Below are 14,050 nucleotides of genomic sequence, written 5' to 3'. Positions count from 1 at the left end.
TAAGTAACTGCATGTGTTATTTTTTCTTATATTTTATTCTTAATTCATTAAATATGAATTTTTTATAATATATTTAATTAAAAATTATCCTCGTAAAAAGAAATTCCTGCCTACACCACTGATTTGAAGTCTATAAATTTAAATGTATGAATTTTGTTTACTAAGAAATAGGAGTATCCTTGATATAAAGAGTAGGATTTTTAATAAAAATAATAATAACAACAACAACACTGTGAATCTGCAATTGTATGATCCGCTATGACATGTGAATGATAAATGCCCTCAATTTTTAGTTTGATGACTTGAGATGTCCATATAGTATAGTGGTGACATGGCGTGCTGTCCTTGGTCCACAAGAATTCCACCAAAAGTGAATTACAAAGAGCCTCTATCGACTTAAAGGATAAATAATGCTCACCCAAAGATTCTATATATATATATATATATATATATAGCTTACAAACACCCCATCATATCATATCAGCTCTAGATTCCAAAGTTCAGGGCATTAACTACGATGAAATCTTCGGTTCTCTCTCTACTACTTATTCTTCTTCTTCTTCCTCTCTTGGCCTCTTGTGTTGAAAAACAGGTTTCTACTCTTCTTAATTATATATCAAATCACACCATATACATATATACGCAGATGTGTGTGTGTGTGTATATATATATAGATACACAAATTATATTTATGTTGGTTTATATATTGGAATCTTAATTCTAATCCCTTATAGCAGGCTCATATAAACTTGTATTATTATTATTATGATTATTATTATTAATGAATGCAAACTTGTATTATATATGTTATTAATTTCCAGGTCTATGTTGTATACTTTGGACACCACAGTGGAGAGAAAACATTGCAAGAAATTGATGATACTCATCACTCTTATCTCTCCTCTGTGAAAGAATCTAAGGAAGAAGCCAAGAGTTCTCTTCTTTACAGTTACAAGAACAGTATCAATGGCTTCGCCGCAATGCTCACCCCAGATGAGGCCTCTAAACTATCCGGTACGTATTATAACAAATTATTACTATTAAAACAATTAATTTTAAAACAATTAATTTTGGTCGGATTAATTTCGATCGATCTCATTGTGAAGAATATATATTTGGATTAACAGAAATGGATGAAGTGGTGTCTGTTTATAGAAGCTACCCAAGAAAGTACACTTTGCATACTACGAGGTCATGGGAATTTGTTGGGTTGGAAGAGGGAAAACAATTGAAGCACTCCAAGGAAGACATATTATTGAAAGCCAGATATGGCAAAGACATCATAGTTGGCGTCATGGATAATGGTAACTTATACTATAATTTTATTTTATATATATATATATATTTAAATTCTCTTTTTCTTACAAGGTTTTTTTTTTATGTATTGTTTGACTGACTGGTTGTAAGCAATATGATTGCATGTTGGAAAACTCTTCCCACTCCAAAAGCTCTTTTGGAAAGCTGAATCCTAAAGAGAAAGAGAGGGTTTTGAGTTCCACCATGAATTATTATATAAAGTGGATCCCCTGATTTCAATCAATGAGAATGATCGGTTTTTAATTGTATGGCATTTTTTGATTGGTTGGGACCATCTTGATATTTTTTTTAACTCCACAACTTTGCAATGGTGGAACCCTCAAACACTTACTCTCTCGGATTCGGATGTTTAAAAGTAAATACTCCCTCTGTTTCATAATAATGTGTTGATGATGATCAGGTGTGTGGCCGGAATCTCAGAGTTTTAACTATGAAGGAATGGGACCCATTCCAAAATCATGGAAAGGAATCTGCCAGAGTGGACAAGGTTTCAACTCATCACATTGTAATAAGTGAGTTTTATTTTAACTTTTGTTACTTGCTTGTCACATGTTTTCTGGTTCTATTGTTGTTTTTCATTCTTGAAATGAACAATTCTACAGCTGCCCGTGACCAAATTTCTTTACATATGACCCACTTCGCTACTAGTCCTTGGAAAGTGCTTTTTATGTGCTTTCGCTTTTATATAAACAAATGATGATTATATAGTAGTACTCTATAGCCTAGAAATTCTCTCGACATACTTGCAATGGTGTGTCAATAAAATAAAAAATTATGAGAATCAAAATATTACAGGTTTGTAATTTTGGAAGAAAAACAAAAAATTGTTGGAAATTAAGCAGTGGTGTTTGGTGAGAAATTATGACCCAAGTCTAGATTTTCTTTCTTTTGGAGAAGGAAATAGACTTGGCTCTTTTTTTGCTTTTGTTTTTTTTTTTTTTTTTTTTGTTTTCACTTTTCAGTGTATAAATTTAATTATCAGAATGTAACTCCATTCCAAAATGATGAGAAATGGTACCAATTAGGGGCATTAGGCAAAACCTTTTCTTCCAATACTATTATGGTGTTCCCATTATGGGTCGTAGGACAAAAATTATGATTTCAATTTCAATGATAATGATAATGATGCATGGACCAATAGTTTGACAAGAGAAAAAAGTTGATTTGAATTCTAATAATCACGGTGGGATAACAACATCTAGAAAGTAAACGGGCGGAGGCAGAATGTGTGAATTGCTTCAACTTAAAAAATAATAACTAATAAATAAATAATAAATCTAGAAGGTAAATTTTACCCAAAAATAAAAAAATCTTTAGGGGTCCTCAAGACTTTAATCAGTATTTTTGGATATATTTCAAAACATCAAAGAAGTCATTTTCAATAATGCATCAGTAATGGCCCGAATGTTGTCCTATAGTATATGGTTTATATATACATCTTAGTTGGATGGGTAGATTTTTTATATTCCAAGCTTGTCCATATCAATCGAAACAAGGAAATGATCTGGCCCGAGGTAGATTGTTTTTTTATCCCAGGCTTGTCCATACCAATCGAAACAAGGAAATGATCTGGCCCGAGGTTTTTGTTTTTGACCTTTTCTATTGCCCTCTTTTGAACTACCATCACTCCCATGCTCTGTGTGTGTGTCTATATATATATATATATATATATATATATGTTGTTATCAGTACTCAATCTCTGACTAGTCTATATGAACATTTTGGTAGCAACCCAATAATTTATGAACCATATAGTATTAACTATTCATATGTTCATGATCGTTCCTTTTTGGACCAAATGTTTGATCATCTCAAAAGGTCCTGCCTACTCTTGTGAGAACTATGGCTGTTTAATAAATTATGAACTATCTCCATCAGCAATGAAAAGGTCCAATATCAATTTTTTTTTTTTTTTTTTTTTTTTTTTCGTAATTTGTACTGACGTACACATGCCAGGCCATAGGCCTGTTGGTCTAATATCAATTTAAATATGATATTTGCTTAAAAGAACAATATCTCGTGCACTAAACTAGCCCGTTTTAGAGACACTGTTTAAAAGAACAATTAGCCTATTAATCAAGTGCATAAATAGACTGCATAATCAAGGGCATTGATTCAGTCAGCATATCTATTATTTTGCTTCTTAGGGAGACTTGCATTGCATACAAACTTTTATAGTTTACACTGAAACAGACATAAAATATAACATAAAGATAAGAAATTGATCAGTTATGTTGCTATGTTTTCAGGAAACTAATTGGAGCTCGATACTACGTTAAAGGTTACGAAAAATTCTATGGTCCTCTAAATACCACATTGGATTACCTATCTCCACGGGACAGGGATGGCCATGGGACTCACACATCTTCAATTGTTGGAGGAAGAAGGGTGTCTAATGCCTCGGCCCTAGGTGGATTTGCTCGTGGAACTGCCTCTGGTGGTGCACCACTAGTGCGCCTGGCGATATACAAAGCTTGCTGGGCAATTCCAGGTGAAAGCAAAGCAAATGGGAACACATGCTTTGATGAAGACATGTTAGCAGCAATTGATGATGCCATTGCTGATGGAGTTCATGTACTAAGCATCTCCATTGGGGCCCATGAACCTATACCTTACACCAAGGATTCTATTGCAATTGGATCCCTTCATGCCACGAAGAATAATATCATAGTATCATGTAGTGCTGGAAACTATGGCCCTGCCCCGAAAACTTTATCTAACACGTCTCCCTGGATCATCACAGTTGCTGCTAGTAGTTTGGACAGGGTATTTGCAGCACCTGTTGTGCTTGGAAATAGAATGACTATTCAGGTGAACATTAACAAAATTATGATAATTCGTTTTGATAACTTGTCACTCCTATCTGTTTCAAATTCAATTTGTTCCTCTGATCAATTTTCAGGGACAAACAGTAACTCCATACAATATGAAGAAGAAAATGTACCCACTAGTATCAGCACCAACAGTAGTCAACCCTGACGTGCCCAAAAATTATATAGCAGGGTAGGGTTTCTTTTTTGCCATTTCAATGCTTGTTTTGGGACATATTCTGATGGCATTTTGGCTGTTGACTTGAACTTGAACATTTTTTTGCAGGCAATGCCTTCCTGGTTCTCTATCCCCTGAAAAGACCAGAGGAAAGATTGTGATGTGCTTTAGAGGGAATGGGACCCGAGTTGGAAAAGGCGAGGAGGTGAAAAGAGCTGGGGGTGTAGGATTCATCTTAGTTAATAGTCTTGCAAATGGAGCTGACTTATCCGTAGACGCTCATGTTCTTCCCGCAACAGCAGTGGATTATAACAATGCAATTAAAATTTTGGAGTACATCAATTCTACTAACAAACCATTGGCATGTATCTTCCCAGCTAAGACTGTCATAGGTCATACACCAGCACCGTTCATGGCTACCTTCTCTAGTAGGGGACCAAATACAATTACACCTGATATTCTCAAGGTAATTAGCGTCACCAAATGTATAGTTAGTAATCAAAATTTTTAATATAACAACAAAGGTTTTGAAATTGTCTTTCATATTATCGCTTCTCAAATTTCTAATTTTGGGATTGCTTGGCAGCCTGATATTACGGCACCAGGACTAAATATACTGGCAGCATGGAGTGAAGCATCATCCCCTACAAAGTTGGAGGATGATCACCGAATTGTTAAGTATAACATTCTTTCAGGAACTTCTATGTCTTGCCCTCATGTGTCAGCTGCAGCTGCACTTCTCAAAGCTATACACCCCAAATGGAGCAGTGCTGCCATAAGATCTGCTCTTATCACCTCAGGTACACTTGTGATCCCATATTGGGTATCTTTTAATCAGCTTCTAGTTCTAATTGACCATATTATTAAAGCGTATGGTTTCAAATAGTTGTCCTCCCTCTGCATTTCCCCCTATATTCTCCAATATTTATGTTACCGTGACCTATGGATTTTTCATTAATATTGCAAATTTTGAACTTGCAGCACAACTAATGAACAATGTGGGTGTGCCACTGACTGATGCATCTGGCAACCCGGCAGATCCCTTCCAATACGGATCAGGTCACTTGAGGCCAACAAAGGCAGCCGATCCAGGACTCGTGTACGATGCCTCATATGCCGACTATCTTCTGTTCCTTTGCAGCAATGGAGTAACAAAGCTTGATCCATCATTTAAGTGTCCAAAAGTGCCACCCACAGCAAACAATCTCAACTACCCATCTCTTGCAATTTCCCAACTCAATGGCACAGTGACTGTCAAGAGAACTGTCACAAATGTTGGTGGTAATGGCAAGAGTATGTACCTCTCTATTGTCAAACCACCTATTGGATTTTCGGTTAAGATCTCTCCACCTATCTTATTCTTTAAAAATGTTGGCCAAAAGAAGAGCTTCACCATAACCATAAAAGCAGAAAGGGAGAAGCTCAACATGATTGACAATAATCAGTATTCATTCGGGTGGTATGCTTGGACTGATAGAATCCACTTTGTTAGAAGTCCTCTGGCAGTATCATTGGCGTAGTTTGTTTTATCATTCTTGTTTTATTTTTATTTCCATTCTTGCTTGATTATATTTACAAAGTATGGGGCTGCAGAGAAATACAGGTAAGCCAATGAAGTATTCAATAATTGAACATAGTGTTGGGTTTGTGAAGCCTGATAGGTTCGGGGTTCAGCCACGAGCCGCTTGATTACTCTTTTGTGGTATTTTAAAGAGTTGTGGCACTATATAGTAATGGTCCCCTAGGCGATCCCCAAAGATGAAATTATCCTTCCAGTAAACTTCTCAGGGCTTCCCCCTTGGTTTAGTGGAGTGGGACGACACAAATCGGAGACAGGTGTAGTACGTGATGCAGCAAAATCAGTGTCCGCCGGCGTGTCACAAAGTGTGCCTCGGTCCAATGGCGAAATTATGTGGGTACTAAGGGGCATTATTGTAATCTTGATGTAAACCTTATAGTACCAGACTATTTATTTCTTTGTTGGCTATACCTTGTACTCTTTCATCGGAAATAGTGAAACTACTGTGAGTCATGGACATAGCCCAGATTTTGGATGAACAACATAAAATTTGTGTCGTGATTTCTTTTCTGTGCTCTGGGTTTATGTTTTCTTGTGTGTGTTTATTCCTCCTCACTGTGTGTGTATCAATTCACAACATATAGGTTGTGTAATTTTGATAAATTATCCATAAAGAACTGTTTTTTTAAAATAAAAAAAAATTAATAAAGAATTGACTTACTAGCATAGCCATTGTACGCATTTTGGGTGTCTGTTTGTGGGAGAAAACAAGCACATATCTTACAGACACACAAAATGAGTACAATGGCTGTGCTGGTAAGTCAGTTCTTTATTATTTTTTTTTAAAAAATCAGTTCTTTATGAATAATTTATCACAATCACACGAACACATATCTTAGAACAACACTGCCTTGTTAGCAATTGAACTTGTCAAAAAAAACAGGTTTTGTGGCCATTCTTAAAAATATAAGTATTTAACAGTTCTCAAAGGTGTTATCCTTAATGTTGTAGAAGATGATCGTATTGGTGCCTACAAATAGCACCAAAAAAACACATCTCCTTCATCTTCTCTGTGAATTAAACTACGCACAGACATCGCGTCGCGCACAATCATCTTCTATGATACAAAATCAACTAACTTCAATGACGACTTGGAGTAATCACAAAACGTCAACATTAAATCTGGTGTCATAATCTCTACGCCCGGTAAGATGTAAATGACCTCTAGACTCCCCAAAATGCCAGAATTCATTAACCTGAAATGGTGGAGATGGCCTCGGGCACAATCTTTCTAGATCAACATCAAAGTATATGAAAGTTTCTTCTGAGCAAAAGGAAATTCAATTAATGGAACCATTGCAAAGACTCCATTATTGAAGTTTAGCACTGTTGCCGATAAAGGATCTCCACGCATTGATTTCTAACGAATAAATATGAATTTAATACAAGTGATCCACCTTATCCTTAAAATGAAATAGATTTCTCAATCTCTTAAGCCAAAAAACTTTGTAGTGAAATGATTTCAAAGTAATCCATAGTGATGGTTGGATATGATCGCTATGGTTTTTTAATAACTGCCTTCATCACACTTAGATAATATCCAATGGTCACTATACATGGTGTTGATAGGCTCTTGCTCACCGGTGTACAAGAGAGCATTTATATATATATATATATACATATTTATAAAAATATGTATATATGTTGTCGGCAATGGTGGTATCAGGCCTCTTAGAACACCCCATAATCTACCACCAAAAACATACCGGACAATTACCGGAAAAATTCCCTAATACAAACTTTATTGTATTGCCTAAGGCTATAAATGACTGATCTTCTTCAACAAGTTTAGTTTCCATAGTTATCAAAATCATTTCTTTAACTTGCAACTTTTCTTGGGTTTTTCTGCGATTACACACCCTAACATTGTCAAAAGATTCTATGATACTTTAACAAGTTTCAGTTCATACACAGTTGTGCCATGTCAATGAACATTGTAAGGCCCTTTTGGGAATCTCAATCAAAACAAGGTCAATATCTAATGGGAAATGGTATAATTAATGACTCCCCACTCGAGATTGTGAGTGGGACCCATATAAATGTGGAATGATAACTCTCATTCACTCTCGGTGAGTCAAGAGTCATCAAGTGTAAAATTACTCTATCTAATGTATTCTCCGAAATTGAGAGAGAGTTGGTAAGGACAAACTGAGCTCCTAACATTTTTGATTATTTAAACAAAATTGTTGTCCTCGAACTCGAGTCGAACTTAGACTTCAAGAATGATAGTTATTTGTCTTAGCTGTTAAGCAGAAGTGATCAAAGCGCCCGAAATCTTCTTGGAATCATCAGCTGATGTTACACTTCTAAAAGACTCGTCAGGGTTTTTCAATGTCCTTGATTTGATTTGATTATACATACTTAGCTCCTACAATTCTAGCTTCATTGGTTGAGAACCTAAAGGAGGATTTAGAAGGCATCTATGAAGCACGGATTCGCGTGGTGGGGGTGACGTATCAGTGTCGGTGTATTCCAGCCTCGAACACAACACCCTTTACCGGTGTCTTATATTTTTATTCATTTTTTCAAGTCGGACACGCTATAAGATTTGGCCGGGACACGCCAGAGGACACGGCTGGTACACCGGAAGACACCGCAGTTTAAATTGTTGTTTGAAAGAAAGAGAGGATGAAAAGATATGTGTGTGTTTTTTGTGTGGACTGATCGAAAACAACAAACCAAAAGCTATAAAAAAAAAAAAAAAAAAAATGGAGTGGATGAGAGAGAAACTGGAAGAGAGAGGGGAAATCAACAAAGAGATGATGAAGAACTTGATGATTATGCCCTGATTGGTGTGGATCAATCGAAGACAGAATGAAAGAAAAAATCTCTTTAATTGTTTGAGTGAAAATTTGTTTGTCTATTTTTAGAGAATATGCAGAGGAGAAGGAAGATGGAAGATGGAAGATGGAAGTTCAGAGACGGAGTAATGCGTCTAGCTAGAGGAGAGAGAATATCAGTCAAACGTGGGAACCGAGGATTACAATCTTATCTCCTCTTTCAGTGTGTATGGTTACAACAATAAAACTATTCTCATGTAATCTTATCTCCTCTTTCAGTGTGTTTAGTTACAACAATAAAACTATTCTAGTAGTGATATAAATTCTAGTATTGGATATAAAGATATACTACATATTTATTGTTTGAGTTTTAATAGAATTTGGATTGGACATAATTTAAATGGATCATGTCTATTAATGTAAATTAAAAATTAAGAGAAATTAAATTTTATTTATAATAAAAATATATATTATTATTTTATTACCGTATCCTTGCCGTGTCTGTGTCCTATTTTTTTGAAATTTGTCGTATCGCCGTGTCCGTGTCGTATTGTACCAGTATCCCGTGTCGGTGTCAGTGCTTCATTGGAAGGCATGTTGCACCTAGTAGGTCCATGTTTACTAGTAAATAATATAGGTCTCTTCCTCTGAAAGTTCAGAGCTTTGGTTCTCCCAACAATAAAATGCCTTATGACTTAGAAATCTGGATACCGTTAGGAGAGTCATTAGGTGCTTAGGCACAACAGAAGTAATCTCATTATCATTATCCTTCCGTTAATTTCATATGAATGGAGTGGGACAACAGAAGTAATATGTTTTTGTGTAAAAGTCACACCCTTCCGTCAAAGTGCCAGTTTGAAGTCATTAGACCTCACATTTTGTAAACTCAGAAGAACAAATTACTGTTATCAGGACAATTATTGTTGTTTAGATCCCACATAATTAGAACAAGGCAATGGTAAGTTCTTCACAAAATCGATTAACAGACTCTTCTACTTTTGGTACCTGAGAAATATAAAACATATATGCCGTGCGGTAGCTATACAAGAGGCCTTGTATTTACTCTTCGATGATGTTATGAGTGAATGAGAACCAGGGGGATGCCAGAAAAGACTAGTATAAGATAAACATTCATGTTTTGAGTGAGTGCAAATTTTTCTGAGGTTTTTGGCGGTAATGAGATTTAGAAAAATTAATGGAATGGGTGTAACTTAGAGATGATGGCTTTGATCAAATCCATATAATGGAGAAGCCATCCATTTGACAAATTTTGATGTGGATGTTTGTTATATATTCATATGCATGCATACATTCTCTCCCTTTCAAATTTCTTTTTCTGCAACCAAAAAGATTCGCCCTAGATACACTTAAAAAGAGAGATCTTAATTGAAGTCGTGGTCATCAGTGGGGAAATAAAAGAAGGTACATTCGGAAATGGGAAGAAATTTGAAAGTTGAAAATGGTTTAGAAGACAAAAGAGTTGAAAAAGATGGTAACCTGGTGCATAGGATAACTGGTGTCTAATGACTACTAAAACTTCAATAGTGCGGTGTATTTATATATGGGTGGAGGCAAGTGTGTTGTGTGAATGTGTGTGTGTGTGTATGTGTGTGTGTGTGTGTGAGAGAGAGAGAGAGAGAGTAAGAGAGGACCCAAAAAATGGTTATAGGGTAAAAGATGAATTAGAAAGGACATGGACATTGAGAGTAGGCAAATGTGACAAAAACAGTCAACCTAAATACGTGTAGAACGTGACAAGACTTCCATTCCATCGTGCATGCCTTGGCATTTGGTGGTCCTTTTTAAACCTTCCATTACTGGACTTATAAACCAAGAGTTGTGAACTCCATTCCTAATAGTGCAGTTCAAATTGTCCGCACCTAAACAGCTATAACCAGCCAACTGGAGCTAAAATTGAGAATTCTAACAAGGCTAGTATCATGAGGCATATTTGGGCAATTATTGAAGACAACAATCACAGTATGTGGATCAAATGGGTGAAAGCATATCTCATCAAAGGCAAGTGCTTCTGGGACCACAGAAGTGCTCTTGCTGTTGGACTTGGTGTTGGAGAAGGCTTCTTCAACTCAGAAGCTTAGTCAAGCCTTTCATCGAACAGAGAATAGGCAATGGCTCCACAGCCTTTATTTGGCATGATGCTTGGGCACCAAATGGTCACCTTTGCTGCATAATCTCTGAGAATTCTCTTCTCTCCATTGGAAAGCTAATTCTCCCAATAACAACATCTGCAAAATTTCTCAGGCGTTTACATCTTATGGATGGATTTTTCATGGTGAGAGATCGAAATCATCCAATCGATCACCGTGAAGTTGATTTCCCTCCCAATGAAGAGCAATCTGCAATCTACATTGGAATCTTCCACCCTACGTGTAACGTCTCAAAACTAATACTTTTTAAACAAAAAAAAATTCGGCATAACCTCCCCTAAAAATAGACCTATCACAACCTGTTTAATTGCATTTTTAACCTGTCACGGCTCAAATTCCAAATTCACGGCAATAGTAGATGATAATACACAATCAAATGACCTCGATAATACCTCAAACTAGTATTACTCTCCCCATGCATCAATAAGGTTTACATGATATCAAACTCACATCCAAAATATCATCTAGTAACATAATTATATTACCTAACCATGGTTTTGAAAAAAATAAATACACATTACTACACTTTTGGGGCCTTACAAAAATGGGAGACATACAAAAGATACAAAATGAGCTCCAAGTCATCCTTAAGCTTGTGGAAGATCGGCATCCACTACCTCCTTACCGGTTCCTGGAAAATGTTAAATAAAATGGGGTGAGCATAAAGCTCAGTAGAGAGTGTCTAAGACGCACCTCTTGTAGCCCCGTGAATCCAAACAAAGCATAGGCCAATAGGAAGAGGGGTCATGCAAAATGAGGGAAACACATTTTAAATTCCAATTCCAAACAATCATATGTAAAATGCCATGAATGCTATGATATGCGTGTCACTCCCCATTTCTCAGAAAACAACCATACTTTTCAAACTGTTAATATAACCCGCTCTTTGGTGACCCCGCAGCGACACGAAAGGAGAATTGGCTAGTGTCCCTGACCCTTGGTAACCCCGCGGCGTCATTATGGGGCCCAGCTAGCTCAACCACGCTAGGGCGACTTCCTAGTCCCCTCTAGGCTATATTAACCTCCGGCCTTTTGGTACTCCCGCGGCAACCGGGTTTCTCAAAAAAAAAAACCTTTTCAACAAAGCTTTCCCGAAAATCCCCATTCTTTCATTTTTCAAAAGTCATTTCCATACGTGCAATCCCCAATGATGAATTCATGAATGCCACATACTTTCAATGTTGTAATATAAGGGATTTCTAACATTTGTCATGCCGTGACAATATCATAAAATGGGGAATTTAATACCACAATTTACCACACATGCTCACAACAATCAACTAAATATTTAGCATTATAATAAGCATGATAAATCAACCATTTATCATAATTTCCATACAATCCAACAAATACACATAGATACATGTTTCACATACACAATTAAATCATTTAAGGAGTAATCCATCTAAACTAAGTATGTTTATCACATAAGTCAACAAACACATATATATAAAATCTTTATATGCACCATTAAATCATTTTTAAAGCAATCAACCTTAAATCAAGCATGTTTGGCCAAAATTCTAGAGGAATAACTCACTAAGGTACAAGAAAAGTGTGAATTAGACACCTTTACCTCTAATTGAGCAAAAACCCCAATTTTCTTCACAAACCCTAGAAATGGGTCCTAAGATTCGAACTCCAAGGAGTGCACTAAATCTGAAATCGCTTGTATGGATGTGTAGAGCTTGACACGAGCTTCGTTTTGCCTCAAACGGCACTCAATTTCGATAAGAAATGAGATCAAGATCTTGCTTTAAAGTTTTGGAAATCAAAATGAAAAGAAAAACAGAGAGAAAAAGGGGAAGAGAGAGGCGCACGGGAGAGAAGGAGAGAAATGAGACAATTTGTGGTCTCTTGGCCCTTAGTTGGTTTAATGGTAGGTCCCACCACCTTTTATTTTCTTTTTCCTTTAACTTTTTGCTTAAATTTGAGCCATAACACAACATAATACACATATTATATATACATCTATGCACATAAATACACAGACATTACATTCTCCCCAACTTAAAAGGATTTCGTCCCCGAAATCAAGACATACCTGAGGAAGAAAACAACGCTGGGTACTTGGACCGAACCTCCTGTTCGAGCTCCCAAGTAGCTTCCTCGACTCCGTGGTGTCTCCAAAGGACTTTCACCATTGGTATCGTCTTATTCCTCAACACCTTCTGTTGTGTGTCAAGGATCTGAACTGGTCCTTCCTCGTAGGAAACATCCTCATTAATATCCATATCAACCCAACTCAAAATGTGAGATGGATCCGGCTCGTACTTCCGTAACATCGATACATGGAAAACATTGTGGACCCTATCCAACTGTGGTGGTAAAGCAAGTCTGTAGGCAACCTCTCCTACCCGATCTAAAATCTCAAACGGTCCAATAAATCGTGGTGACAACTTGCCACTTTTTTCGAATCTCATCAATCCCTGCCGTGGAGAAACCCGTAGAAAAACGTGGTCTCCCACCTCAAAGGATAACGGTCGTCTCCGCTTATCGGCATAACTCTTCTGTCGGCTCTGAGCTGTAAGTAACCTCTGTCTTATCAACTTAATCTTCTCAGTAGTCTCGAGTACAATGTCGGGTCCTAAGGCGGCTGTCTCACCTACCTCAGCCCAACAAACAGGAGACCTACAAGGTCTACCATACAACGCCTCAAATGGAGCCATCTGGATACTCGCTTGATAACTGTTGTTGTAGGCACACTCAATAAGTAGAAGGTGATCCTCCCAACTACCACCCAAGTCAAGCACACATGCCCGAAGCATATCCTCCAAAATCTGGATAGTACGCTCCGACTGACCGTCCGTCTGTGGATAGAATGCCGTACTAAGATGCAACGCTGAACCAAACGCTGCTTGAAGTCCTTCCCAGAACTTCGAAGTGAACTTAGCATCCCTATCTGACACAATGGTTACAGGAACTCCATGCAACCTTACAATCTCCTTCACATAAAGAACACCAAGCTTCTCTGCATCATCTGTTGCCTTAATAGGCAAAAAGTGAGCCGTCTTGGTCAATCTGTCAATAATGACCCATACGGCCTCATTGCCCCTTCTTGACCTTGGAAAACCTGTCACAAAATCCATAGCAATATGCTCCCATTTCCATTGCGCTACAGGTAATGGTTGCAACAAACCTGCTGGCCTCTGATGCTCGGCCTTCACCTGCTGACAGGTAAGGCATCTAGTCACAAACTGTGCAACCTCTTTCTTCAT

The 14,050-nt window shown here is 37.2% G+C and overlaps 1 protein-coding gene and 1 long non-coding RNA gene across 2 annotated transcripts; one reads left to right on the top strand and one right to left on the bottom strand.

The window, feature by feature from the left end:
* The first annotated feature begins 447 nt into the window (after positions 1 to 447).
* LOC132314574 (subtilisin-like protease SBT5.6) lies at positions 448 to 6,394 on the top strand. The gene is made up of 9 exons (XM_059813423.1): positions 448 to 592; positions 822 to 1,014; positions 1,128 to 1,304; positions 1,718 to 1,829; positions 3,567 to 4,128; positions 4,220 to 4,320; positions 4,414 to 4,771; positions 4,892 to 5,105; positions 5,287 to 6,394. The coding sequence occupies exons 1-9, from the start codon at positions 518 to 520 to the stop codon at positions 5,823 to 5,825; spliced, it is 2,331 nt and encodes a 776-aa protein (XP_059669406.1). The 5' UTR covers positions 448 to 517; the 3' UTR covers positions 5,826 to 6,394.
* Positions 6,395 to 11,209: 4,815 nt separating this feature from the next.
* Positions 11,210 to 12,599, bottom strand: LOC132266953 (uncharacterized). The gene is made up of 2 exons (XR_009468791.1): positions 12,409 to 12,599; positions 11,210 to 11,463 (listed from the first exon to the last, which is right to left on the bottom strand). It is a non-coding gene; the product is annotated as an uncharacterized LOC132266953 (long non-coding RNA).
* Between the last annotated feature and the right edge of the window lie 1,451 nt (positions 12,600 to 14,050).

Source organism: Cornus florida, unplaced genomic scaffold (genome assembly GCF_030987335.1).
Source record: "Cornus florida cultivar Cherokee Brave unplaced genomic scaffold, ASM3098733v1 CherokeeBrave_3.0.0_Hap2_Chr01, whole genome shotgun sequence".
NCBI classification, from domain to species: domain Eukaryota; kingdom Viridiplantae; phylum Streptophyta; class Magnoliopsida; order Cornales; family Cornaceae; genus Cornus; species Cornus florida.
The sequence above is the reverse complement of the archived record's forward strand: the minus strand, read 5'-3'. Positions and strand labels throughout refer to the sequence as shown.

Excerpts from the sequence above, each read along its gene's own strand:
- LOC132314574 (XM_059813423.1), top strand. The coding sequence starts at position 518 with ATGAAATCTTCGGTTCTCTCTCTACTACTTATTCTTCTTCTTCTTCCT. Across the intron at positions 4,321-4,413 it reads CCCAAAAATTATATAGCAGG|GCAATGCCTTCCTGGTTCTC; the intron begins GTAGGGTTTCTT and ends ATTTTTTTGCAG. Across the intron at positions 5,106-5,286 it reads ATCTGCTCTTATCACCTCAG|CACAACTAATGAACAATGTG; the intron begins GTACACTTGTGA and ends TTGAACTTGCAG.